The following is a 23,225-nucleotide window of genomic DNA, read 5'->3' as shown; positions in this document are numbered from 1 at the left end:
AAGGGAGCGTTGTCCGGGCCTCCGAGGAGGACGCCCCCTCCGCTGCCCGGGACGTGGGCCCCGGGGAGCAGAGGAGAAGGATGCTGAGAACAACAAAATTGTTCCTACACGCCCCTTACTTACTTGACTGTTTGTACCCATCTCCCTGCACACGCCAGTTCTGTGTGGTTGCCCGGTGTGTGCGCATCTGTGCCCGTGACTTTTTGGGGAGCGGGGAAGAGCCCCGCTGCTCTCTCCGCTCATGCCCTCGCTGTTGCACTTCCCCTCGGCGGCGAGTGCCGGGCAGAGCCTGCCTGCTGCGGAGAGGGGGACAACGGGGCGGCCCCGGCAGGGCGGGAGCGGCGGGGAGCCAGCCCCGGGGAGCGGTGGGTGGAGGGGGCGGCCCTCTTGCACAGCTCCCTCCGGACCCCAGACCTCCGGGAGTAGGGGGAGGCAGGGGAGGGATCCCGCTCTCCATTGCAGCTATTTTCAGAGCTTGGGAGCACGGTAAACAAAACGCTCTTGCTATCTCCTCGCGCAGATAAGGCAAGAAGTGGCTTTTTTTAATAATATGATTGAAATGTTAGGGGTATGATGCCTCCTCGTTAGTAATATTGGCTTTGCATGCAGAGCACAATCCCATCCCTCTAGACTGCTTAGCCAAAACAGAGCGTAAACTCTGTAATTAGTAACGTGTTCCATCATTAAAGAGCCCTGCTGAGAATTTCTATTTAATAATGGTCTTAAATTAGTTATGATGGTAAATACTCATCTGGAAATTCAACATCTAAAACCATCTACAATCTGGAAATGCTCCAGTGTTGCTGTAATCTCCTGTAACACAGAAATGACTATCACATTCAACCATCGCATTAGAAATTCGTCGTAGCGTTTGGTCCACTAATATACAGTATGGATGTGTTAATTAGGTTAACCCATAGACTGTCTGCTTCACAAATATTTAGAAATAAACAATGAAAGCTTCTTTTTAATACGATACAGCCAGGGAAGAGAGGAGGAGGGGCGGATTTGACTCTTTCAGTTGGAAACTCTTTTGTTTTCAGATAAGGTGGAACTGCAACGCCGGGCCTAAGAGTTCGGCAACACACAGCCACGGGCACGCACCCACAGGCATGCACCCACCCCACCTCGGCCGCGCTTAGCAGCTCCCCGCCACACGCAGCAGCAGCACCCACTGCTCCTCCTGCAGAATGTGGCTGTTATCATTCACCTCCCGGCTTAGGCAGATCAATCCATCACCACACCTTTTCTCTTTGGGGTTTATTGGGGTTATTTAATTTGTCCATTTTAGGAAACAACTTATTCCTTCTCTGCCGTGTCCCCTATAAAGAGGGGCTTGGCTCCAGCAATTTTGCAAAAAGAGCTTTAAAAGGATCCAAGAAGGAATAAGGAAGAGGCAGCAAAAGAGTAAATAAATAAATAAATAAATAAATAAATCTGGCTTCCCCCCTGGCTGCAAGCAGAATTAAAGTTCCAGAGGCAGATTGTGATGCAGGTATAAATAAGTCATTCAGGTACGCTTATCCCCACTGGGGATATAACGAAAACTTATTTGTAATAACATAGAAAATCAGTAACTGAGATAGTTGGAGGTAATGGTCGGAGCGAAGGGAGGAAAGTGAAGTATATTTCTGTATTTACCTAGATGTTTAAGCGTTTATCCACTCTAGTATTAACCTTTCATGTTTAATGAATGAATCTGCATTGCAGGTTTGTTTTTTTTTTCCCTCCATGTGCCGGCTAGTTTTAAATCTGCAAGCACCACAAAGAGGCCGTGATCCCATCTGCCTATGATTCCAAATTAAAGTTCAAACGGATGGCTTACACACTGCTGATCCTGTATCATAGCCTCTCGCGCCCCTTCAATTACTATTTAATAGAATTACAGTGTAAAATCCCAATAGTCTTAAAGAATGTTTTATCACAGACTGAAGAGAGAGAATATACAGACACCTCCAGTGTTATTGAACTGTATTGCTGACCTATTTAGATATTAAAAGGGAATATTCAGTGTTCTACAAGATATTACAAGAGCTCCTTTAATCTGGAAACATGCATATGTGTGTACACACATATATGCCTCTCTATGTGTGGACATTGCATACATCAGCTCCACCCCATCAGCGAGTGCACACATCCAGCCACGCTCTGTGGGTGTGTGGGTTCACCCTTGTCCACACGTACACACACCCACGCAACAACACACGCACCTCCAGGTCGTGTCGAAATTAGTGAGTTTTGGTAAACTGCAGCAAAACTTTATTGTTGCCAGATATTGCTAGAGAAGTTAATCCAGTAGGGAAGTAATTCTGAAAAATACTCTTCAAGTGACCTTATTTTAAAATGAACTTCCCCTAATCATGTTTCTATGGCGACCAAAAAAAAAATCAACCCCCCCCTCCCCCAAAAAATTAAAAAAAAACCCAAACAACAAACCCCAAAACAACAAATCCAACCAAATATTTGTGGTAAAGCTGAATTCTCCTCTAATAACTAGGACTGGAATTAAAGCCAGTCGCAGTCCGGATTTAGCTGTTGTAAACCTTGACTTCTAGTGTAGCTCTCGTCTTACTTTTTCTACTTGTTCGGCAAAGGACCTGTCTGCCGCAGGGAGAAACGATTCTGCCACTTCACCTAAGCGAGGTGATTCTGACTTGGAAGTATTTACATCTACACTTTATTCAATATTCTTTCACATCTTCCTTCTCTTGCAGATCGCGAGATGCCAAGCCACTCTGAAGCCTCCTGGTCTGAAACCACCTTACTTTCAAAATAAAAAAAACACCGTCGCAAATAAAACCTCACAGTCGTCCTTCCTCCAGACACAGCAACACAAATCCCTTTCGTATCACTTAATCACAGCTATAACCCGACAGCCCTTGCCTTTTGTCATTACCGTGCCAGAAGAGAATATTTACCATGATTGTCGGTAATATCCTTAGTGCTTTCCCTTCCCAACTCCTTCTTGCACATACAGAGACACACGGACACCCGCCTCCCTGCCTTCTCCGTCCCTTGGTCAGTTTGCAACTGGATGGTTTGGTTCATTTCCTCCTTTTTTATACACCATTTGCAAACTTCTGTGTATCTGGGCTCTCTGCGGGGTGGTGATGTGGCTACAGACCCTCTGCATTTTGTAGTCGTGCGTGAGCGTGTGTGTGTGTGTGTGTGTTGGTGTGTGTCGGTCTGCACACCCATATGCGTGTGTGCGCTCTAGAAAAAGGCAATGTTTGTCTCTCCTCTCCCTACACGCGGAATCCAGGCCAGTGCGATGTGGAGCTCAATAAGAAACTGCATGAATAAACACGAATAGAAAGTTGTGCTCAGCTAACCGAGGAAATCAGAGCAATACCAGGGCACCAACGTCCACATTTCTTTTCACTTCGGGCCGGGGCAGTAACCTCATCTGGGTATGCTAAAAATTAAGGGCAACGGGCAAGCAGATTCAAGTCCCTCGAAAAGGCTGCTGTAATTGATCAGACAGAGAGAGATGGGGTGACCGAAGCCCACGCCTGACCGTGGAGGGCCAGCGGCAGCCGCGGCCCAGCAGGCACACAAAGGATCCCCAGCCATGCAAAAGGGCTCGGGCAGCGACCACGGAGAGAGAGAGAGGGAGGGAGGGAAGCAGGTGGCGTCGGTGGTCCCCAGACCTCCACGCAGGGTGGCACGCACGCTGGTGGACCCGCAAATCGGAGCTAGCTGGGGATGAAGGCAGTGTTATAGTACTGTTATAGGCTCGGGGTGGGTGGTGAGGGGGTTAACTACCGTCTCCAAACTGCTCCGGAACCGGCTGGTCTCGGCCCGACTTCCGACGGGCGGGGCGGGGCAGTGCCCCCGCGGCGGAGGGCAAGAGGCGGCGGTGCGGGACGGCGCGGCCGGGGGAGCGGGGCCGCCCCGACCGGCTCCCGGGGAGGCAGCTCGGTGGGCTGCCGGGCTCCGGCCATCTGCCTCCTGTCCTCCGGCTTTCTCTTAAATATTGATCAGACGCACTTCAGCTTCTGAGTCATTTCATCTTAATCAGCGGCCGGGCTCGGCGCGGATAACAAACTAATGCTGGAGAGGGCCTGTGGATAATGCCGGGCCAGGGGCAGGGAGGAGGCAGCTCTCGGGTTTGGTGGGGCTCGATAGGCCCTATCTTCCCGGGGCAGATGGACTTAGTGGGTGAGAAGGCTTAAATGCAGCTTTTCATAGATTTACACCTCAATCAGCCATTCAGGTTTTTTATGCAAATCCTAAACCAGCATCATTTATCCATTACGAAGCCCGGCTTTGAAACGGCATATCATTAGCTGCACCCTTGGCACCCCGAAACCATGCAAGCACCGACGCCCCCTCGATGAGGTGTGTCCTCTCCCCCAGCAAACCCCGCCGGCTCTAGGGAGCGCGGCTGGGGCAGTACTACTTCGGGTTTGGGTTGGGGATCCGACCAAAGGAGCAGCTTTTTGGGGACGGGAGTGACAAATGACGCGGGAGAGTAAAGGCCCTGCCCTTAAGCTTAAGCTGTGTTGGAGCCTAAGGCCAGGTACCGGTGGGGCGAGGCTAAGGGCGATCTCTGACCTCCTCTAGCAGCCACGGCATGACAGGGCGATATTCGGGAGGCTTAATCAGAGGAAAGAAAAATCCAAACCTATCAGTGTAAGGCTGAGCTGAGGTAGATTATTGCTGCCGGCTTGACGCCTTCTAGCTGCAGCTTCGAGTCGCAAAAATGAAAAGAAAGAAAAAAAAAGACTGTCCCAAACTTTCACGCCTCTGAATCCTTTCAGGTATTAAATTCCGTTAAAAACACTGCTGGATGAGAACGACGCTGCTATCAGAGAGGAACAGAAATACCATCCTTAAAAACAATGTTCCGACATCAAAGGTCTTCCTCCCCAGAGCTGGGGGTGACTGGAAAGCCAGTTTGTTCTTCTAAAGGCCTCTCCGCTGCCTCTCTGCCGGCGGGGAGAGAAAGAGCAACCCACGCACTAGCGTGAGACCCGGCGAGGGTGCCAGCCACTGGAGAACCTTTTATCCCCTCCTGGGTAATATTTTTCCCTTCAAAAAGCCTCGTGGGGGAGGGGGAGAACTAGGTCCATCACACCACCCACGCGGAACACGGTAGCCCTATTTTGTGTCTGCCCCCAGGCAATTCCCGTCCATTTCAGTTTCGTACGAGCGGAATTTATTTTCTATTAACTCCCCACTCGTGTTGGCGACGGGCCAGTGGCACGGCCGGAACTGCCCGTGGGGAAGACCCCGGCGCGGAGCCGTGCGTTGAGCGGAGCCCGCGGGGAGGGGGAGGCGAGCCACGACGGGGCGGCCGCTGCCTCGGGCCGTGCGTGTCCTTCGCCGCGGTGGCTCCCGCCACACGCGGGGACGTGTTCCCTACGAGCTCACTGCGCTCACACGCGCGGCTTTTCCTCAGGGGAACCTCAGGTGTGTGAACGTGTTCACACATCGGTTTATTCCTTAAAATTACCCATTCGTGGCTTGGTCTAAAATCTCGCACCCTATGGTGGTTCTCCCAAATCCTCTTGAGGTGTGTGGGTAAGGGGGGAGGGAGGAAGAGCCCATGAGCTTTCTATGTCTCTCCGCAGAACTAGCTCGGACTTCACTAAAGAAAAGGAGGAGGGAAGAGGGAGAGAGGATTCGGGCAACAAAAAGGTAGATTGGAAGTCCATATTCGTTTGGAAATGGTCAAGAAATTCCAGGCACGTTTCTCTCTAAATCCCTGGTAATATTCAAAATTGTATATTCAAGTAAAAACAAGTTTAGAATTTACCTCTTGCTAATTCACGGCTGAATAATCTGCCCAGGGCAAAGCAAAACTTTAAGGAAAAAGAAAAAAAGTAAAGGGGAAAAGGAAAGAAAGAAAGATGCTGAAATACTGTTAGTCATGCAAATAAAGGCTTCTTTCAGCACATTACAATATACTCCGGATTCGAGGGGAGGAGCTGCAACCCGTTAAGGGCGAGGAGTTTTTGTTTTTGTTTTCATTTAAAGCTACAAAACAAATCCCGAAATGTCTTAACCGCTCTCTGGAGACACCCATCCTTGCAGACAAGAGGTCGGGGAAAGCTTTTTGGTTCGCAGTGCACAAAAAAAATGACCGGAGTGGGGGGACGATGGAGCCCGCCGAGGCGGAGGGGACACGGAGGGACACGGCCGTGCCTCGCGCCGCCGCCGCTATCGCAGCACTGTGTCCCCGTTGCCGCCCGCAGCCTCCTCGCAGGGTCGCTCCGTCCCTGTAAAATCCCTCCGGGCTGTCCCGCCGAGCCGGAGGGGGGCCGGAGGGGCGTAGGGGCCGCGCAGCGCTGCGCGCCCCGCGGTGGGACAGAGTGCGGGGCCAGGAGCTCACGGGAAAGGAGGGTTTTTCCGTGGCGGACAGAAACACCAACATCGCTGGGTAGATAAGAAAATGGAATACTGTATTTGATTTAGAAAGTTTGTACATATAGATAAACACGCAGTTAAGGAAACAATAGTTTAAGCGTCCTACGTGGAGTTTAAGAAGAGACCCCCCAAAGCTGCTATGAAATACTCAAAATAGCTTTTGCATAAGATAACTACAGTTGCACCCTAAGCTTTTTTTTTTCTTTTTTTTTTCTTTTTTTTTCTATAGCTGAGGTCCCTCTTGGAAACCTAGCACGTCAGATTTTGACGGCTAAGTTTGTGCAAGGAACACCGAGTCAAGGAAAATAAAAAGGAGAGAGAGAGAAAGGGTTGGAGGGAGATAGAGAGAGGGGAGGAAGAAAGAGGAGAGCAAATATCATATACAAGCATTTCTACACATATATTACAAACTGGGAAAATGACCGCATCATTAAGATATACATAATTCATATAAAATTTTGAAATAAAAATAAAAATCTGTTACAGTCATAACTATTCTTTTTCCACATTTATAACCAGTACCCACACAGGCAGTGACAGAAGTGTAGAAAAAAAGGTGCTTACGAATAAAATGATTGTCTGCGGAACAAAAAAACAGAAAATTGCATCTTGGCTGGACCATCACTCGGACTGAAAAAAAAAAAAAAAAAAAAAAAGACAGAGAAAGAGAGAGGAAGAGAGAAAGAGAAATAGGACCAACAAAAAGGCGATAAACATTTGTTATTTCCCTCTTCAAGGAGTTCCTTTTAAATTTTTTTTTATTTTTGATTTTTGTACAAATTCGATCGGAGTTTGCATTTGTTTGTCTGGTTTCTGTTTGTTTTCCTTTACTATAGAGAATATTTTTTCCCAGATACAAATTTAATCATCATCATCATGCAAGTGGGTGAAATGCGTCCATGGAAAAGCGCAAAGGAGAAATCGTGCTTGTCCTAAAAAGAATACAATTGTCACTTTTGCTTTTTTTTTTCTTTCTTTCTTTTTATATATATAATAATTATTATTTCCCGCCCTCCCCCCCCCCCCACCCTTCCCGCTGCAGCACCAGCGTTTGTGACTGTTGAAGTTTTAGCTCCATCTCTTGGTGGTGGTGTTGGCTGACGGTGGTGGTGGTGGTGGTGGATTCTCTGATCCCTGTCTGTTTGTTTGCTATTATGTTTGGGTCGGGTTTGGCCTTTTCTTTCCTCCCGGCTGTGTGTGTGCGTGCATGCGTGTGTGTGTCCTGATTCTAGGTTGCCTCGGTTTGTTTTGCTCGGGACGGGGAGAGGGTGCTTGGCTGTTTGGATCTGGATATTTTTGTTTGTTTGTTTTCCGATATCATACATCACATTCCGAGTCGCTGGAGGTTACCGAGAGGATGGAGGTGCCCGTCTCGGCTCTTTCTGTCAAACTGGAGACGCTGGTGGTCGGGCTGGCCGCCGTGGACGGAGACTCGGCCGAGCTGTGTGTCGGGCAGCCGGGCTCTGCCAGCGACCGCATGCCGCTCTGTCCTATCGCCTGGTGCTGGAGCCTGCATCGCGCCGGGAGACAAAACAACAGCACAGCCCCGCTCAGACACCGGGCGCGGCCGAGGGGACGGCGCCCGCCCGGCCCTGCGCCCTGCCGGGGACGGCCGCTCCCGCGGCCCGGCCCGGAGCGGGAGCGGACCCTCGGCCGTAGGGTGCGGCCCCGGGCCGGCCGCTCTCCCGCAGCGCCCCGCGCAGCCCGCAGCGGCGGCGGCACGCAGGGCCGAGCCGTGCGGCCGGGCCGCGCTGCCCCCCTGCCGGGGCAGGCCGCCGCGGGGGGACGGCGCCCGGCGCACGCACAGCGACAGGGGCCGCGCTCTGAAACGGGACGGGAGCGCGGGGACAAGCACTTCCCTGCGCCCGCGTTTGAAAAACGCGAGCAGCGCCTTCTCTTTCCCCGGACTGCCATTCATTCCTCCCCGCAGCACGACGGGCCTAGGAGAAACTGTGTGTGGGTGAGCCCCTTTAACACTTGGGCACCGCGAAAAGCTACAAGGAATGGTCCGCAGCAGGCAAGAATCGTACTGGAACCCCATTTTGTGCTCTAGCCAACACCTGCCTAAATATTTCCCAGTGCACAGACACTGTGAGTCTGCGGTAGGGAAGGAGGGAAGTCCTGTCCCAGGGACGCAGCGCTATGAATAAAATAAAAGAAGGAGAATATGGAACACAACGCTTCTCTCCCCTCGAAATTTAAGTCCTTTTTTTCATCTGAAAGCCATAAGCAGCTTTAAAGTGCTTGTTCTTTCATTTCTTTCATTGTTAACGCTTAAGGGAATATTATCTTTGATTTTTTTTTTAAGAGGCAATAAATATTTTTAGGTACCCTAGCATATTGCAAATATTCCCCTGGGTCCGTTTATTCCACTCGAAACCCAAAGAAAATCTAATTCAGAGATAAGAGCTAAAACTCCTGGACTGAGCAGCCAGCCTCAACCTCTAGCGCCTAGGATTGCCTGTGTGAATCAAAACACACTTTTCGCTCAAATGTTTCTCACCGAGGTATTTTTTAAATTTAACTTCCTGCAAAGAACAAAAAAAAAAAAAAAAAAAAAAAAAAAAAAAAAAAGTAGCCGGTTTATTCTACATTTCTCATTATTTTAAGTTGTCTAATTTCAGGGTCTTTGATTTTTCTCCCATTTACAAATCCTGGTGCATTCATCTGCTGTCAACAGCGTTGAGTCAACAAAAGCATCCGTAGGCAACTTCTGTTTATTTACAGTCCTAAGCTGATCTGTTTTCCATTTAATGGAAATTAAATAGCGAGGCACTTTTAGGTTGCATTTCTCCTACAGAATCTTTAATCAGTAGCACCAGTGCTATAATTAGGAGAAATTTAAGAGACAGCATTTGTAAGAAGAAGTTTTTGTTTACACGCTTATAGTGGTAGTGAAACTTAAATTAAAATAAAACCAATGTGACAAACTAAATTAAGGGTCCATTTTCATTTGCAAAATAACTTTTATGACAGTAATGAGAAAGAAATTAAAAAAAAAAAAAAAACAAAAGAAAGGAAGAAGGGTGCCTCGCTTTTATCCTGGCAAAGCGGAAAGGGAAAAAAAAAAAAAAAGAAAAAAAGACACTGAGAGACACGCAAATAAATGCAAGTGTAAATGCACAGGAAACACACGACCAGGAGGCCAGGTCGCCATGTGGTGTAAACACAGAAATGGAGATGCAGGGGGAAAAAAATCCCGGTCTCTTAAATGTTTTTTTGTCTGGTTTTGGATTTTTGTGTGTTTGTTGGTTTTTTTTCTCTTCTCCGTGAGCCAAAGAGCTCTGGGGTATGCCTGTGCTGGTCCCGCTGCGCATGCAGAGCAGCACGAACAATTGGAGCGGAGCCGCCGGCTCCGCCGAAATCCCCTCTGAACCGCACAGCCTGCTCGGCCTTTCGGCCGGGGAACCGCGCCTGAGACCGGCCAGGCACAAATCCCGGCAAGACGAAAGCCAAACCGAAGCCCACCGACCCAGAGCCATGAGGATTCCCGTCCCCCGCGCCAGCCGCCGGTGCAGGGAGGAGAGGGAGGCCGGGAGAGTCGGGCGCTGCCCCCGTCGCAGCCGATGTGCTCCGCGCATATCTACACGCGCGCCCACGGGGCTGCCCACGCCCGCCGGCAGCCTGTCCGCACCCCGAGAGCCCGTACGGAGCCGGGGCAAGGTTGGAGGCACGTCAGGCAACTTTGAGCCGTGCCTATCCCCGTCGCATCCCTGTGGCTGCCGGGAGAAGACCTACTCGCCCGGCGGGGGGACCGATTTCTCCCCGATGGACAGGAGGAGGAGGAGGGAAGGAGAGGTAGAGGCGCGCTGTCGCCCAGGCGGCTGCCGAGCAGCGGAGCGCGGCCGTCCGCCCGCACGGTCCCGCCGCCCACCTCGCCCCCCGCCCCGGTGGCACAGCAGCCCCACTGACCTGTTTTTTGCCGCCGCTGCTCTGTCTCTTTGCCTTCGGTTTTTGAACCAGTTGCCTACTTGCGTGGGGGTGAGCCCCGTGGCCTGAGCCAGTTCCCTTTTCTTGCTGGGGTTGGGGTAAGGGTCCTGCAGGTACCACTCCCTCAGGAGGCTGCGAGTCCTCTCCTTGAAGCAGTGCGTCTTCTGCTCGCCATCCCAAATGGTCCTGGGCAGCGGAAACTTCTTCCTCACCCTGTATTTATCAACCGGCCCCAGCGGGCGACCCCTTAGCTTCTCGGCCTCCTGGTAGTGCGCTTCGAGCCACATGGCCTGCAACTTGCCGTGGGACTCCTTGGTGAATTTGTGGTTCTCCAGGATGTGGTAGAGGTCTCGGAAGTTGCCCGTGTGGAAGGCCACCACCGCCCGGGCGCGGAGGATGGACTCGTGCTTGTTGATGGCCTCGCATGCCCCCGGCGCCACCGGCAGCGACCAGAGGAACCTCCCCAGCCTTTCTATGTCTCCAGTCTCCTCCAGCGTCTCGCAGACGCTGGCCACTTGCTCCGGGGAGAAGTTGAGTGTGGGCAGCTGAAACATTGACAACTCTTCGTGGGGTGCCCGGGAGCTGCCGCCTCCACCGCCGCCGGCACCGGGGCTGCAGCCCGAGCCGCTGCCGCTGCCGCCGCCGCCGCCGCCGCTGGCGAGAAGGAGGGAGCGGTGGTGCGGATCGGCGGCGAAGTTTGGCAAGAAGAAATGGGTGGGATAAAGCTCTAGCGGGGACCTGAACACCATGGGATGACCGGGGAGAGGGGGAGATAAATCAAGGAGAAAAGAAAGAAAGGGAGGAAGAAGGGAGGAAAGGGCACACGCACCGCGCACGCATCCACACCCGCACACGCACACACAGCCACATAGAGGCACGGGGGCACACACACTCACACGCACACGCGGGCACACGCACACGCGCGCTCACACACACCCCACACGCACACGCACTCACACACACCCGGCCCCGCGCCGCCGCCGAGTCAGGATTCAGTGATTCAACAGCGATCGCCCTAATGACAACAGCCTCATAATATCTCCCCTAAATCCACAGTGAGTGCAGCGCTGAAACATTTTGTTTCGCTTTTCTATTGGTCTTCTGAGTGTCGTTGTGGCGTTGCCATGGCAGCCGCTGCCAATCACTGTCAGCCCTGCCAATCATTACGGAGTACGTAAGGAAGGTTTTTACCACTTCGCCCAAATGCACGGGGGGGAGGGAAGCCGGGCGGTTGGTGGAAAAGCCTGGTTTGTTGTTTGGATTTTTTTTTCCTCCTTAATCTTTGCAACTCCTAATCTCAGCACTTCCCCTTCTCCCTGTCTCTCCCCCCTCCTTCTCCACACCCCTCCTAAATAAGGGATCAAATAATGCGAAAAGCAGTGTGCACATATTTGTTGAATGGGATGAGCAATTAGAGGGTGGAATATTATTGTGATCTTAACGAGCCTCGTTAAAGCTAAAGGAGATATGGGGGAAAAGTAAATGGGCCAGGCTGGGATACACGTTCGGATAAAGGGCTCCTAACTGAGACAATTTACACATGATTTGCACGTAGTTTCACTTCATTCTGCCTATCTGAGCACTAATAGTGCCGGGGAAGAAAAGAAAGATGAGATCATTAGACCCATCCTCGCGCCGGTGACCCTCCCAGAAACAGGCACATACAGTACAGGCTGGGTTTAGCCCTGGTTCACCGAAGAGTCTCTCCTCCCCTCTCTCGCTCCCTGCCCCTCTCCGCGGAAGGAGGGATCCGCTGTCTGCGGAGTTCCGCGGCCGCTCCACCGGGAGCCGCCCAGGGTGCCCAGCCCGGATCTGTTCCGGCCGCCCGGCTCCGCGACCGACCCCGGCGGTGTCCCGCTCGCTGCTTCCCCCGTCCCACTCCTCGCTTCCACGCCCTCCCGCTCCTTCTAGTCTTCCCTTTCCCTCTCCTTTCTCTTCCTTCTCTCCACTTTGTTTTTCTTGTATTCTGGCTTTCCTCCTCCCACTCACCTAACCTTCCCTCGCCCCTTCCTTTCTCCGGAGCCCAGCGACCTTGCATGGTTGCTCCTCACCCCCAAATCCGCCGGGGCTTTACACCGTACCTCTCCTTTCCCCCGCTAATTCTGCCCCACAACTTGCAAGGCTCTCGTGCAGGGAAGAGGAAAGGGATGCGAGCCAAAGCGGATTTGAGCTTTTAAAAATATTTATTTATTTATTTATTTATTATGAAATTGAGAGCAGGGAAAATATCCGTAGTGGTGGTTTGAGTCCATCCCTCAGTAAAACACAGCTGGGTCGTCAGACCTTGCTACCATGCAACTATATTTATTATTAGGTATGTTGCTTTTAAGAAGATTTAATCAGCATCTTGAGCTGGTAACTCTTTTGTTTGGTTTCTGTAGCTATGGAAGTGTGATTTACAGAGATTTGTACGGGTCATGGACATCTTTCCAGACTTACTGTGTATATTTAGACAGGACTTTGCTTGGTGTTAAAAAGTGTATATTTTGAATAGGTTCACACACAGTAGCAAACAATACCGACATTGTAAAGGCATGTACAACGAGTATTGAAACGCAGCATCCAGACTTCAACTAATCTGCCCTCAATAAAGCTGAAATAATTATCCTAAGCCGCCTTTCTAGAAGAAAAATCATTCAGGAATTCAAAACTTTTTTAAAGATCTTTTCTGCATTCCGATGGAGATCGAGGGGTGAGGCTTGGAGCCCAAACTACTTTCAGACATCAATGGAGGGAAGGAGGGGGGGAAGTGAGATATTACAATTAAAATGTGAAAACATAGCGTGACTTGCCCTATCCGAAGGATAATAATAATACTGCTATGGGTGGTAGAAGTTCTTTAGCTGCGCTCCAAACTGGTTGTGATCCTTTCACAGCGCACTTCTCGTGAAATAATTCTAAGTGGCAGATGAATAGGTCCAGTTGGAAGAGCTGCTGGACTGGAAGAAGCTCGCTGTATGACACATTCATCTGATTTCCACTAAACTGTCATCGGTGTGCTACATGGCTTCATAGTCCTAATGGAAATAATTCGCCCTCTTAATTTTTAGTGATCTGCTTAAGCACTTCTGATAACAAACTTGGGAAAAACTTCTTTTTTACCCTCCCACCCACCTTCCCTGGCTCATATTTCCAGTCGTACAGCTAAGGAGGGAAAGAGACTTCTCAGCCCCTCTACAAATCGACTTGGAGGTATTAATTGGACAACAATATGTTTAGCCAAAGATTTTAATACACACACACACACACACACAAAATCTTTTTCTTTGTAATCCTTTCCTTTTATGTAAAGGATTACAGAGGGGAGAGTGGGGGCAATTCCTGCGGGACTTTCTTAATATTTGATTCCATTTTTCTTCGAGCTGCAAATTAAACTACCTTAAAATGTATTTCCAGAATAACATCCAAACAGCCTCTGTTGTTTTGGTGGTTTTTTTTTTTTTTTTTTTTGGTTTATTTTTTTTTTTAATCTCGCAGACGATCATACGTTGGTCGTTCAACTTTAGGTTTCAACCCCTCTCAACCCCTCTATTAGTATTCCTGATGAATCTCTGAAAGCTTCTACATATATTCTTTTTTTCTCTCTCTCTCTTTTCCTTTCGCACGCCCCTTTTTTTTTTTTTTTTTTTTACCTTTCTCCCCACCAGACATATGAAACATGTAACAACTGCATTTCTGGCGAAAACCTTTCTTCCACAATATCCTTCCTTAGGGTATTTTAATGCATGTATTCTGTGTGTGTTTATAACCAAACAAACCTACAACCCAGCTTAACAGCTAATACCAAGGTCTTCCTGAAGCCCAGTCTCCTCTCAGTGCCGCGAAGGTGCAGCACGGGAGCTCTGCTAGCCAGAGGCCCTTACGAGGACGGAGCCAGCATCCTCAAACGTTTCCGCCGGCTCCCGCGGCTGGAAGACGCCGGTCACCGAGGTGCGGTGGTCGTTAGCCAGACCTCGGGGAGCAGAACCTGCGCTTGCCCAGCCCGGCCGGGGATTCAGCGCTCCCCTAAGCCTGTTAGGGACACACTCTCATGTCCTGAAATGTGCAAGCAGATAATTGTTGGCGCTCCAGCTTTGTGTGAGGAGGCCAGGGTGTAAATGGCTTTTAATGACTGCAGCTGCTGGCTGCAAACTGTCAATGGGATCGGCTAATACCGAGCCCGGACCCGCCGGGCGCCCAGCCGCAGCCGCAGCCGCAGCCGCCGCCGGGCGGGCGCAGCCGCGGGCGCGGAGCGGCGCGCGCAGCGGGGCGCCCCGCCGGGCGCGGAGCCGGGCGCGGTCGGCGGCAGCGGGAGCGCGGCGGCGGCGGACGGGGCTGGGCAGAGGCTGCCCTCTCGGCTGGGGAAATCCTTTCCGGATCCTGTAAGTTTGTTACGGGCAGGCGGAGGTCCCGCGGGGAAGCGTCCAGAGGGTGCGCGGCCTCCCCCTCCTTCCCCTCCGGCCCTTTCCCACCCCCGCGCTGGGGCCCGGGGTCCGGGGCCGCGTAAGGCGGGGTCCCTCTGCTCTGACGATGGCCGTCTTCTCCAGGCCGGGGAACCTGCCGTCCGTTTCCAGTCAATCTTACTTGGTCCCACATGATTTATTGTTTCAGCTGCTAGAATGACATGTGGCTCTGCAGGGCAGGGGAGCAACCCTCCCCTTCTCCCCAAAAACCTCCCCCTAAACAAACCCGGGCAAGCCAGTGCTCTCTTCTGGAGGGAGCCCTGCGAAGTTGTGTGCGTGCGTGTGTGTCGGGCTGCCAACCTGAAGGACTTTTCTGGGGAAGGGAAGCAGAGAGAGAAGCTCTTTTATTTCACTGCTTGTTTTGATGGACGCTCCCAGGAGGCTGCGATTTTCTGCTGCCTAGTTAGTGCCCCTTAATCCTGACTCGGGAGTGACTCAGTCGACGCTGCAAGCGCTGATTATTATTTTTTTTTTTTTTATCGGGGGAGGCAGTGGTTCAGACGGGGCTGGGGCGTAGCGGTCGAGGTACCGGCGAGAGGAAAATGCAGCACTGCGGTCGCGGCGAGGGGGAAGCCAAACGGGGGGGAGAAAGGGAGAGCCAGGGGCAGGTAAAGGAGAACCCATCGCGTTGGTCTTGTTAGGCTTTTAATATTATTAATACAACGATTAAACTGGATTTTTGTCAGTCTTCAGGGGCAAGTGCTGAGCAATTTGTACGGATGCTATCTTTAAAAACACATCTATCTTCCTCTTTCCTTCCTTTCCTCTTTCTTTCTTCCTCTCTTTCTTTAGTCACGATTTCCCGGGATAAATGAATGCGCATTTGATGGGTGTGTAAGACGTGGCCCATCCGGCTCCCGTAACAGAGCTCTGTGGATGCTGTACCGTGGTGTGTGCTGTACCGGTCGTGATAACAAACAAGTGGCAAGTGATGTTTTTTTTTTAGTTGCTTGGATTGGCTTAAGAAGTCGAGGGGGTATTTAATCAGTGTTCCAAAATACTGCTTCAGCTTCCAAGTTAAACTTCCGGGGACCCCTCCCAAGCTTTATTTTGCATAAACACGGAGGCTGGATGAGGGAAACGTGAAATAGCAACAAATTTTTAATTAATTAAAAAAAAGTGAGAAAAGGAATGGAGCTCGCCTCAGCGGAGAGTTGACGGCTTGGGAAGCAGAAAACTTTCCCGAGAAGGTGAGGGAGCCGCAGCCGCCTCCCGGCTGGGCTGGGCTGCTTTCCCCCATCCTTCTGGATCTGCTGGCAGCTCCCGCCAGTCGAAAGTTACCTGCTCTGCAGCAGAAGCAGCCGTACAGTCGCTTGCTCCTGAATTAAACACAACTCTTAATGATGTAGCATTATCAACAAGGGACACTTGATTGACTGATCTAGGTATGATATATGTGCTTGGCGTCTAAATTAAATATTAAGTGAAATACTTAGCTCTAATTAGAAATCGTAACCTAGCGATGAAAACTTGAAGAAACAAATTGCGGGGGGAGGAGGGGACAGGCTTTAAACGCTGCGGAGAGCAAAGTAGCGGTGATGTGTACAAAGTCTGACATATTAGCAACAAGCAGCAACTTCGAAATGATTGACGTGTCATTAAAGCCATAAGGCTGATTTTAATAAATCTTTAAGAAAAAAAAGAAAAAAAAGCGAAGAAAAGTGTGGAACCTCGCAGACAGGTTATTTATTAATCAGCGCATTAAATCCGAGAGAAACACAATTAGAATGGGGGAGAAGCAGAGAAGGCGGGGGAAAATCTGTTGACGAGTTTAGCAAATAAACGTCCATAAAACAGCGACCATCCAGCTCGGGGCTTCTCTGGGAGATGGATATGTCAGAGCCAGATGCCTTCTCCCCCGAGTGTGCCTTCCCAAGGTAAACAAGCACACAGTTGTCTCAACTTTCTCCTTTAGTACAAAGTTCCTGGTGCGACGGAAAATTTGAATATTTTATCAGTCTCTTGTAGTGACCCTCATTAGGTGGGCATCCTGCTAAGGCCTTGGCGTTACAAGAAAGCTGCCCAATCAGAGCATTTGCACGCCTTGTTAGCGATGGTTAATGAAGCTTCCCCATGCACTCAAAGAAAGGCCCCCTCGATGTAGATTTACCTTATGTCAACTCGTTACTTCTAATGAATCGCATCAAAATTCTTCTCTGAATGGGGCCGAGGCGCCCGGACCGGGATCCCCTCCCCGCCCGGCGGAGCCCACCCCTGCCACCGCCGGCACTTTAGCGGAGAATCCGGGACCAAGGTGACCAGGCGCAGTTTGGCGGTGGGGAGGGGGAGAAGAGGCCGAGGGAGGGGACGGAGCGGAGAGTGCGGCCGGCGGCGGCGGGGGCACCGCAGCCTGCGGGGGGGCTCAGCCCGGCAGCGGCTACCGGCGGGGGCAGCGACTGCAGAGGCTTCGCTGCTGGCAGGTAGACGTTTGCTCTTCGCCTCTAATTTCCAGACTCCCCCCACCCCAACCCCCCACCTCCCCGTCCCTCCGGGCTGGCATTTTAAAATCAATTAGTATTTTCAATTCTTGAGGTGAATTATTCAAACAAATGTTTGGGAGACCCTGAGGGAGAATTTGGCCGTGACAAAAGGTTTGATTAGCTTTATTTCCCCCCAAAAGCAACAAAGGCGTAGGGCTGCGAGAACAATCCGCTACATCAGGGCATGTTCAATTAAATGAAAGTCATTAGCTTCGCCGTGAAAGCACTACCTTTAAAATCAGATGGGGCGGGCGGGAAGGGGGGAGTGGGTGTACTCTGATAATTGTGGCTGGAGGATTTAACACTCCCCCTCCCCCTATACACACAAAGCCCTCCAAAAAGAAGAAGAAGGGGGGGGACCCAAACCCAACACTTCACCCTTTGGAAATTTGTGCTCAGTCTAAACAATAGGAAGCCCATAATGCAGATTATAACACTCACTGACTCGAATCCATTATCTGTCCTCCACACTGTCTATATATTGATTTCCATATACTTTCTATTGCTCTCAATGACTGAGCAAAGCTCCAGTTAAGAGCCCGCGACACACAGGAGCGCTGCTTGAACTACATCTCACCAATACAAGCCGGAGCCGGTTGTAAACACGAAATGCTCCCACTTTCCCGGTGTAGCTGTGAACAAGCACACTACCACCCCTCCATCCCCGTAAGGAAGCTGGCGACCGGGCAGAGCCGGTGCACTGCCCCGGGGCCCCCTCCCGCCGCGGGGAGCATGCGGAGCCCCCTCGGAGCCACGGCTAGGTGCGCACGCCTGTGTCCACGGGAGAAATCCCGGGCGCCCCGTCCCGAGAGCGCCGGGGCCGCATGCGGGGAAAGGGGTCTGGGTCCCCTCGGGGCACAGAGCCGGCGTCGCCGGGAGGGCAGAGCTGGGGAGCGCAGCTCCCCGCCCGTGGCCCTCCGCCAGCAGCCCCTCTCCCCGAGACCTGAGCTCTTAATGAGGGATGACGGTGGTTTCTCTAACTTTGAGACCCAACAGAGCAGAACTTTCCCAAGGCAGGACCCTCCGGACGGTAAGTTTGATATTTAGATTAAGATCACTTCCTCACGGGCTCCTGTAGTGTGAGTGTGAGTATGTGAATGTGAGGAAGACGAGGAGAGGGAGCAAGCTCAGCTCAAAGTGACCATAAAAGAGAGAGAAGAAACCACCAAGAGCACGACTTTTTTTTTTTTTTTTGGGGAAGTGCTCTTAAAGGGAGGTGGGGTGGGAGCGGGAGGCCGCCGAGGCTGAGACGGGGAGAGCAGTCAGCTGCCTCTGCCTCTTCGCAACCTTCCTCTGCAGGGCATTGCTCCAGGCGGAGGGTAAGAAGGTATCGAGAGGGTTAAAGTGCCGGGCGAGAAGTAGAAATTTGGAAGCGAATATGTGTCGGGGGGAGGGGGAGTAAAGCGGTTATTCTGCTGCTGTAAAGACCCCAAATAATCCACTTGGAACCTGTATAGATCGGAGAGATCCGGGACAGCGTCTTAAATGGTCACATCTCCTCTCCCCCTCCCCCCGCCTTTACTTTAATGAAGATTGTTAATTTGCTTCGAGGCAGTGCTCTGGGTTGATAAGTCCTCCCCAGCTAATATGTTAAAGTTTAAATACTAGCAGGTGCAAATTCACTCTTCTTAAGGCTATAAAAATAATGCCGAAATTCAAGAGCACAAGAAGTCAGCCTTTGTATTGTGATTTATAAAAGGGAAATTGCGCTATACATAGCCAACTATTTACCAAAAAAACCCAACCCCCAAAGCCCTGAAAGTGCTAAACTCTTCTTAATGATGCCGAAGGTGAAGTTGTTTCATATTGGACAAAATGGGAATTATTCTTTGTCATGTAAATCACCCTTCACTTGACCTCAGGTTAGAGGATAATGTTCATTCTTAGTTCACACTAAAACTTATTTAAATTAGAGAGCCTGAAGAATCATTTCACCAAATCCGTGTAATAAAGTGAAGAGGACTTAGGGATCTTCATTCAAAAAAACCCGTGGGTTAGGAACGTGTACTTTAAAAATTGGTATTTGCCGCAAACCTCGAGGATTAGGGGGTTTTTATTTAATCAAGTTATGCTCCTTGGATTCCCTGAGAAATGTGTATATAATTTCGCATAACAAGATTAAAAGAAAGGAAAAGATATGAATCAAAGGAGCTATAGATACACAAAAGACCTCCAAGTAACAATTACTGTAATACATATTTTAAAATAGGAAAAGAAATGAAAAGATATTTAACAATTGGGTAAAACAGAAATGAAGGTTTGATAAAGAAGATGCAGCTTGCGGTGCTATTTCATTCGATAAATATACTTTTGGCGTGGAGTGACAGGATGTGTTATTTTGACACAAAATGAAAGCGTTACTGCAGATACAGAGACACAGATATACACGAAGACAGCTGTATACACTCATTTATAAATTAGTGGGTGCACGTGGAAAGAAATCTGAGCGTCTCTACTTTCCAAAGCAACACTGAAAAATATCCCATAGGTGAGGTACTGGGCTGAGGTAGGTTTAATATTGAAGTGCTAGAGATTATTGGAAATCAAATAAAAATTCGACACGCACAGACCCATTAGAGGATTTAGTGGTGAGGAGGGAGAGATTTTCCAGGGCTTTTGTTGCTAATGTTTCAATGCTAGGCGCTAACTTTAAGAAAAGTGTCAGTAGAATAACAAATTGAGGGCATGAAAGGCCACGGAGAGAAAGCAAGCAAGGATGCTCTTGACTTCTTAGCAGTTGCTTAGAAAGGATCTCGAGCTTAATATGGGGACTCAATCAGCGGAGAGCACAAAGCTGGGCAGAGGGAAGTTGGGCTCAGCACGTGCACTTTGGTCAAGTCGCTCGAGTGAGCACCGGAGGGGGGTCGCCGCGGGCGCGGAGCCTCCCCGGGCTGCGCCCCCAGCCCCCCACCCCTGGCACCGGCGGCCGCGGGCACCGCCTTCCCGCAGCCCGGCCCGGGGCTGCCGCCGCGGGTGGGGACGGGGGTGGGCAAACGCACGCCAGGGGCTGTGCTGAACCGGTGCCCCTCTTTCGCCTCTGCGACAGGGCAGGAAAAAGCCGCCTGCCCGGGACAGGCGCGGGGGCCGAGATGGGGGACTGGGTAGAGCGCAACTTGTCCCTTTACTGGAGCACCAGCAGTAGGTTTTGTTAAAAGACTCTGTCATCAAATTCGGTCTTTCTGCGAGAAACAGCCGATTTTAAAGCCCGTCTGTAAAGATTTTTAACAGCTTAACGAAATATCAGAGATAAGGGAAACCTGGAAGATGCTCCCAGGACATCAGACCTTAATGTGCTCCTTCAGCGGCGGAGGGAGCTCCATTCTGTTCCCTGTACATATTATACTGCAGACAGGGTTCGATATATACTCTGTTTAATCTTGCTCTGTGACAGAGCTGTTTAAGTGTATACCATGCCTACGTTCTTTGTATCAAGACCAAAAGGATGCATTGTTGAAAGAAAACTATTCAAAATCTTTCATCTGATAGAAACGATCCAGCAACTGTGAGGCAGCTACAGCACAATGGTTCTGTCTGCATAATAGGTACCTCATAAAAATACAGCATGTCATTGCAACAAAAAGTTAAAAGTCTTAAATGCATCCATCCTATATATTGCATGAAGTCAATAATATTCTAACCTCTCCTGCACCCCGCCATTAAATGGTACACGGCACTTTAAAATCGAGGGCATTGTGATTGAAATTCCAGTCTCTAGCAGAGAAAGAGGGGAGCAAGGTAAGTTAGCAAGGACCATTACGGATGTAATGACCTCAGGGTAAATATTCATTAGGAAGAGGGGATTCCTTTTCTAATACCCAGTCTATTTTCTTTGGAATGCAATATCACGGAGAATAATGTGGTAGCAAGGCACAAGATTTAAAAGGAGATTATTACTAAGTATGTTGAGAAGAGTTTGGGAGATCCTTTTTTTTTCCCCAGACACTTTTCTCAAGTGGGACGCAAATGCCAAGAATAGCAATTTTTAAAATCATCTTTCTAATTTTATTCGCTAAGCTCGAGAAGCTTGCTCCTTGCTTAGCCCCCGGCAGCAGAAAGAGGAGAACATTTAAGTAGCTCGGTGAGCAGCCCTGCCTCTCTTTTCCCTTGGTAGGTGCACTTAGACGGCGGCAAGAGAGCCTGCACACCCCCCGGGGACAGAGTTTGCCTCCTGAACTACACTTCTCTTACTGAAGAACAGTAGCTCCGACCTCCAAACCAACTGGGACTGGCGCTTTAAAGTAGCTGCGAACAGTGCTCCCGTGTCTCAACATGGTCACGTAGGAATTTGAGCCTTTTAATTTCCAGACACAAGGAATAACTCCCTCGGAGCAACGGGTTGGTTTAGGTGGTCGATTGTTGGGTGTTTTGGTCGAAGTTTTTGATTTGTTTTTTTTTCTAATAAGATAGCGAGGGAAGATGGGGTACTATTCCCTTGTAGACACAGAAACATAAAGGGGAAGAAAAAGCCTAGCCGGGGCATATTTGGCTGTAGGGAACCTGCCCGAGCCGCTCTGTTGTCCCCGGCGGGATAGCGGTCGGGGGCTGCGGGCGCTGCCGCCGGCCCGGCCCAGCCGTCACCCCGGCCCTGCGCGGCAGCCAACGGGCGCGTCGCCTGGCGTGACCTTCAGGGAGCACATTTCAACTGCTGAACACCGAGAAAAGTGCTTCTCTCTCTCGCAGGCGCCATATTACCGCCGGGAGCCGGGGCTGGGGCGGGGGGAGGACGGGTGCGCAGTAAGTCTAGTTTTCCGCAGTTGTTAATTCAGACTGGACGAGCACTCGATAGCTCCATAAAAAAAAAAAAAACTTTGGAATTATTCTTTTCTTCTTAGCCCCTCCGCTATCCCCCCTTTTCCAACTACCCTCGAGGGGATGCACTTTGTAACACTGATGCCTGCTCTGGGACCCTACGGAGCATCCTCCCCCTTCCCGCCCTCTGGGAAAGGGGGTGCGCGGGGGGCGATCCCCGAGAGCACGGGGTGTCACGGGGGCCCTGCCCAAGGCCCCGACACTTGCCTTGCCCGAGGCCTCAGGCACCCCCGGGCAGCGCCCGAGAGCGCCCAGCTTCCCCCATCCTGCTGCTTGCCGGCGAGGGACTGGGAAAACTCCCTAAGCCTTGCTCCCTCCGCGCAAACCCTGTTTGTGCTGGGAAGGCTATGAGGCTCAAAATGAGAAAATACCCCAAACACCTCTTTCCCCCGGTGCAAAATGATTTCCTAAGCTGTGGGTCTGCACTTTACTGAGCTCTCTGCTCCCCCGTTTCTCACAGAGACCTGCTCCTTAGTCAAGGACGCTCTTTTGTCTTTCCCTCTGTTTTTTTTTTTTTTTTTTTTTAATTGTGAAAAAAACTAACCAACCCCACCCAAAACTCGACGACAACAACTTCTGTAGCTGTGCAGAAGTGGAGGAAGCAGCACCGCAATCGCGGCAGGGACACAGAGAAGCCGGACAGAGCCACTCCTCCCCTGGGCCGCAGGGCCGGTGCCGTCCTAAAGATTCAAGTCCTTTCAGGATTTTGGAACAAAGGCAGCCCAACCCAGCTCCGCCACGCACGAATCTCCATTGTAATCCTGGGCTTATCCTTTCCCCCCCACCCTTTCTTTATGTGCCCTGTTTTCCAGTCTGCAGTTCCTGAAGGTCAGATGGAGAGGTCATAGCTCTGCATCCCCTATAAATAGATTTTGATATTTAGACAGCTATTGCTACTCGATATTAACTTACAGGATAATGGCGAGAAATACCGTATGCACTGAACCTGTTATTCACGAGTGAGCAGCATCTGTCGAATACAATTCTCGTCTTTTTGCCCTGTTTGGCTGCAGCACACATCAATAGGGCGAAGGACGTCTTGAGGCTGGGGTAGGGATGGGGAGCAGGACGGCTCTGCGGGGACAAAGTTGGAAGTACAGTGTTGAAACTATCCGAGGACTTAGAGAGCTGAAGTCAAGAGCCAGGTCGGCACAGACCAGCTCTGAGCGAGTGCAGGACCAATTCAAGAGCG

General features: G+C 50.7%; 1 protein-coding gene and 1 long non-coding RNA gene across 2 annotated transcripts; one reads left to right on the top strand and one right to left on the bottom strand.

The window, feature by feature from the left end:
- Positions 1 to 6,863: 6,863 nt before the first annotated feature.
- On the bottom strand, positions 6,864 to 12,735 carry SIX3 (SIX homeobox 3). The gene is made up of 2 exons (XM_068185883.1): positions 10,285 to 12,735; positions 6,864 to 7,882 (listed from the first exon to the last, which is right to left on the bottom strand). Exons 1-2 carry the CDS (start codon positions 11,049 to 11,051, stop codon positions 7,690 to 7,692), a joined length of 960 nt encoding a protein of 319 aa, XP_068041984.1. The 5' UTR covers positions 11,052 to 12,735; the 3' UTR covers positions 6,864 to 7,689.
- A 1,813-nt stretch (positions 12,736 to 14,548) lies between these two features.
- LOC137471494 (uncharacterized) lies at positions 14,549 to 22,552 on the top strand. The gene is made up of 3 exons (XR_010997658.1): positions 14,549 to 14,663; positions 15,537 to 15,668; positions 21,336 to 22,552. It is a non-coding gene; the product is annotated as an uncharacterized lncRNA (long non-coding RNA).
- Positions 22,553 to 23,225: the final 673 nt, after the last annotated feature.

This window comes from Anomalospiza imberbis, chromosome 3 (genome assembly GCF_031753505.1).
Source record: "Anomalospiza imberbis isolate Cuckoo-Finch-1a 21T00152 chromosome 3, ASM3175350v1, whole genome shotgun sequence".
NCBI classification, from domain to species: Eukaryota; Metazoa; Chordata; class Aves; order Passeriformes; family Viduidae; genus Anomalospiza; species Anomalospiza imberbis.
The sequence above is the reverse complement of the archived record's forward strand: the minus strand, read 5'-3'. Positions and strand labels throughout refer to the sequence as shown.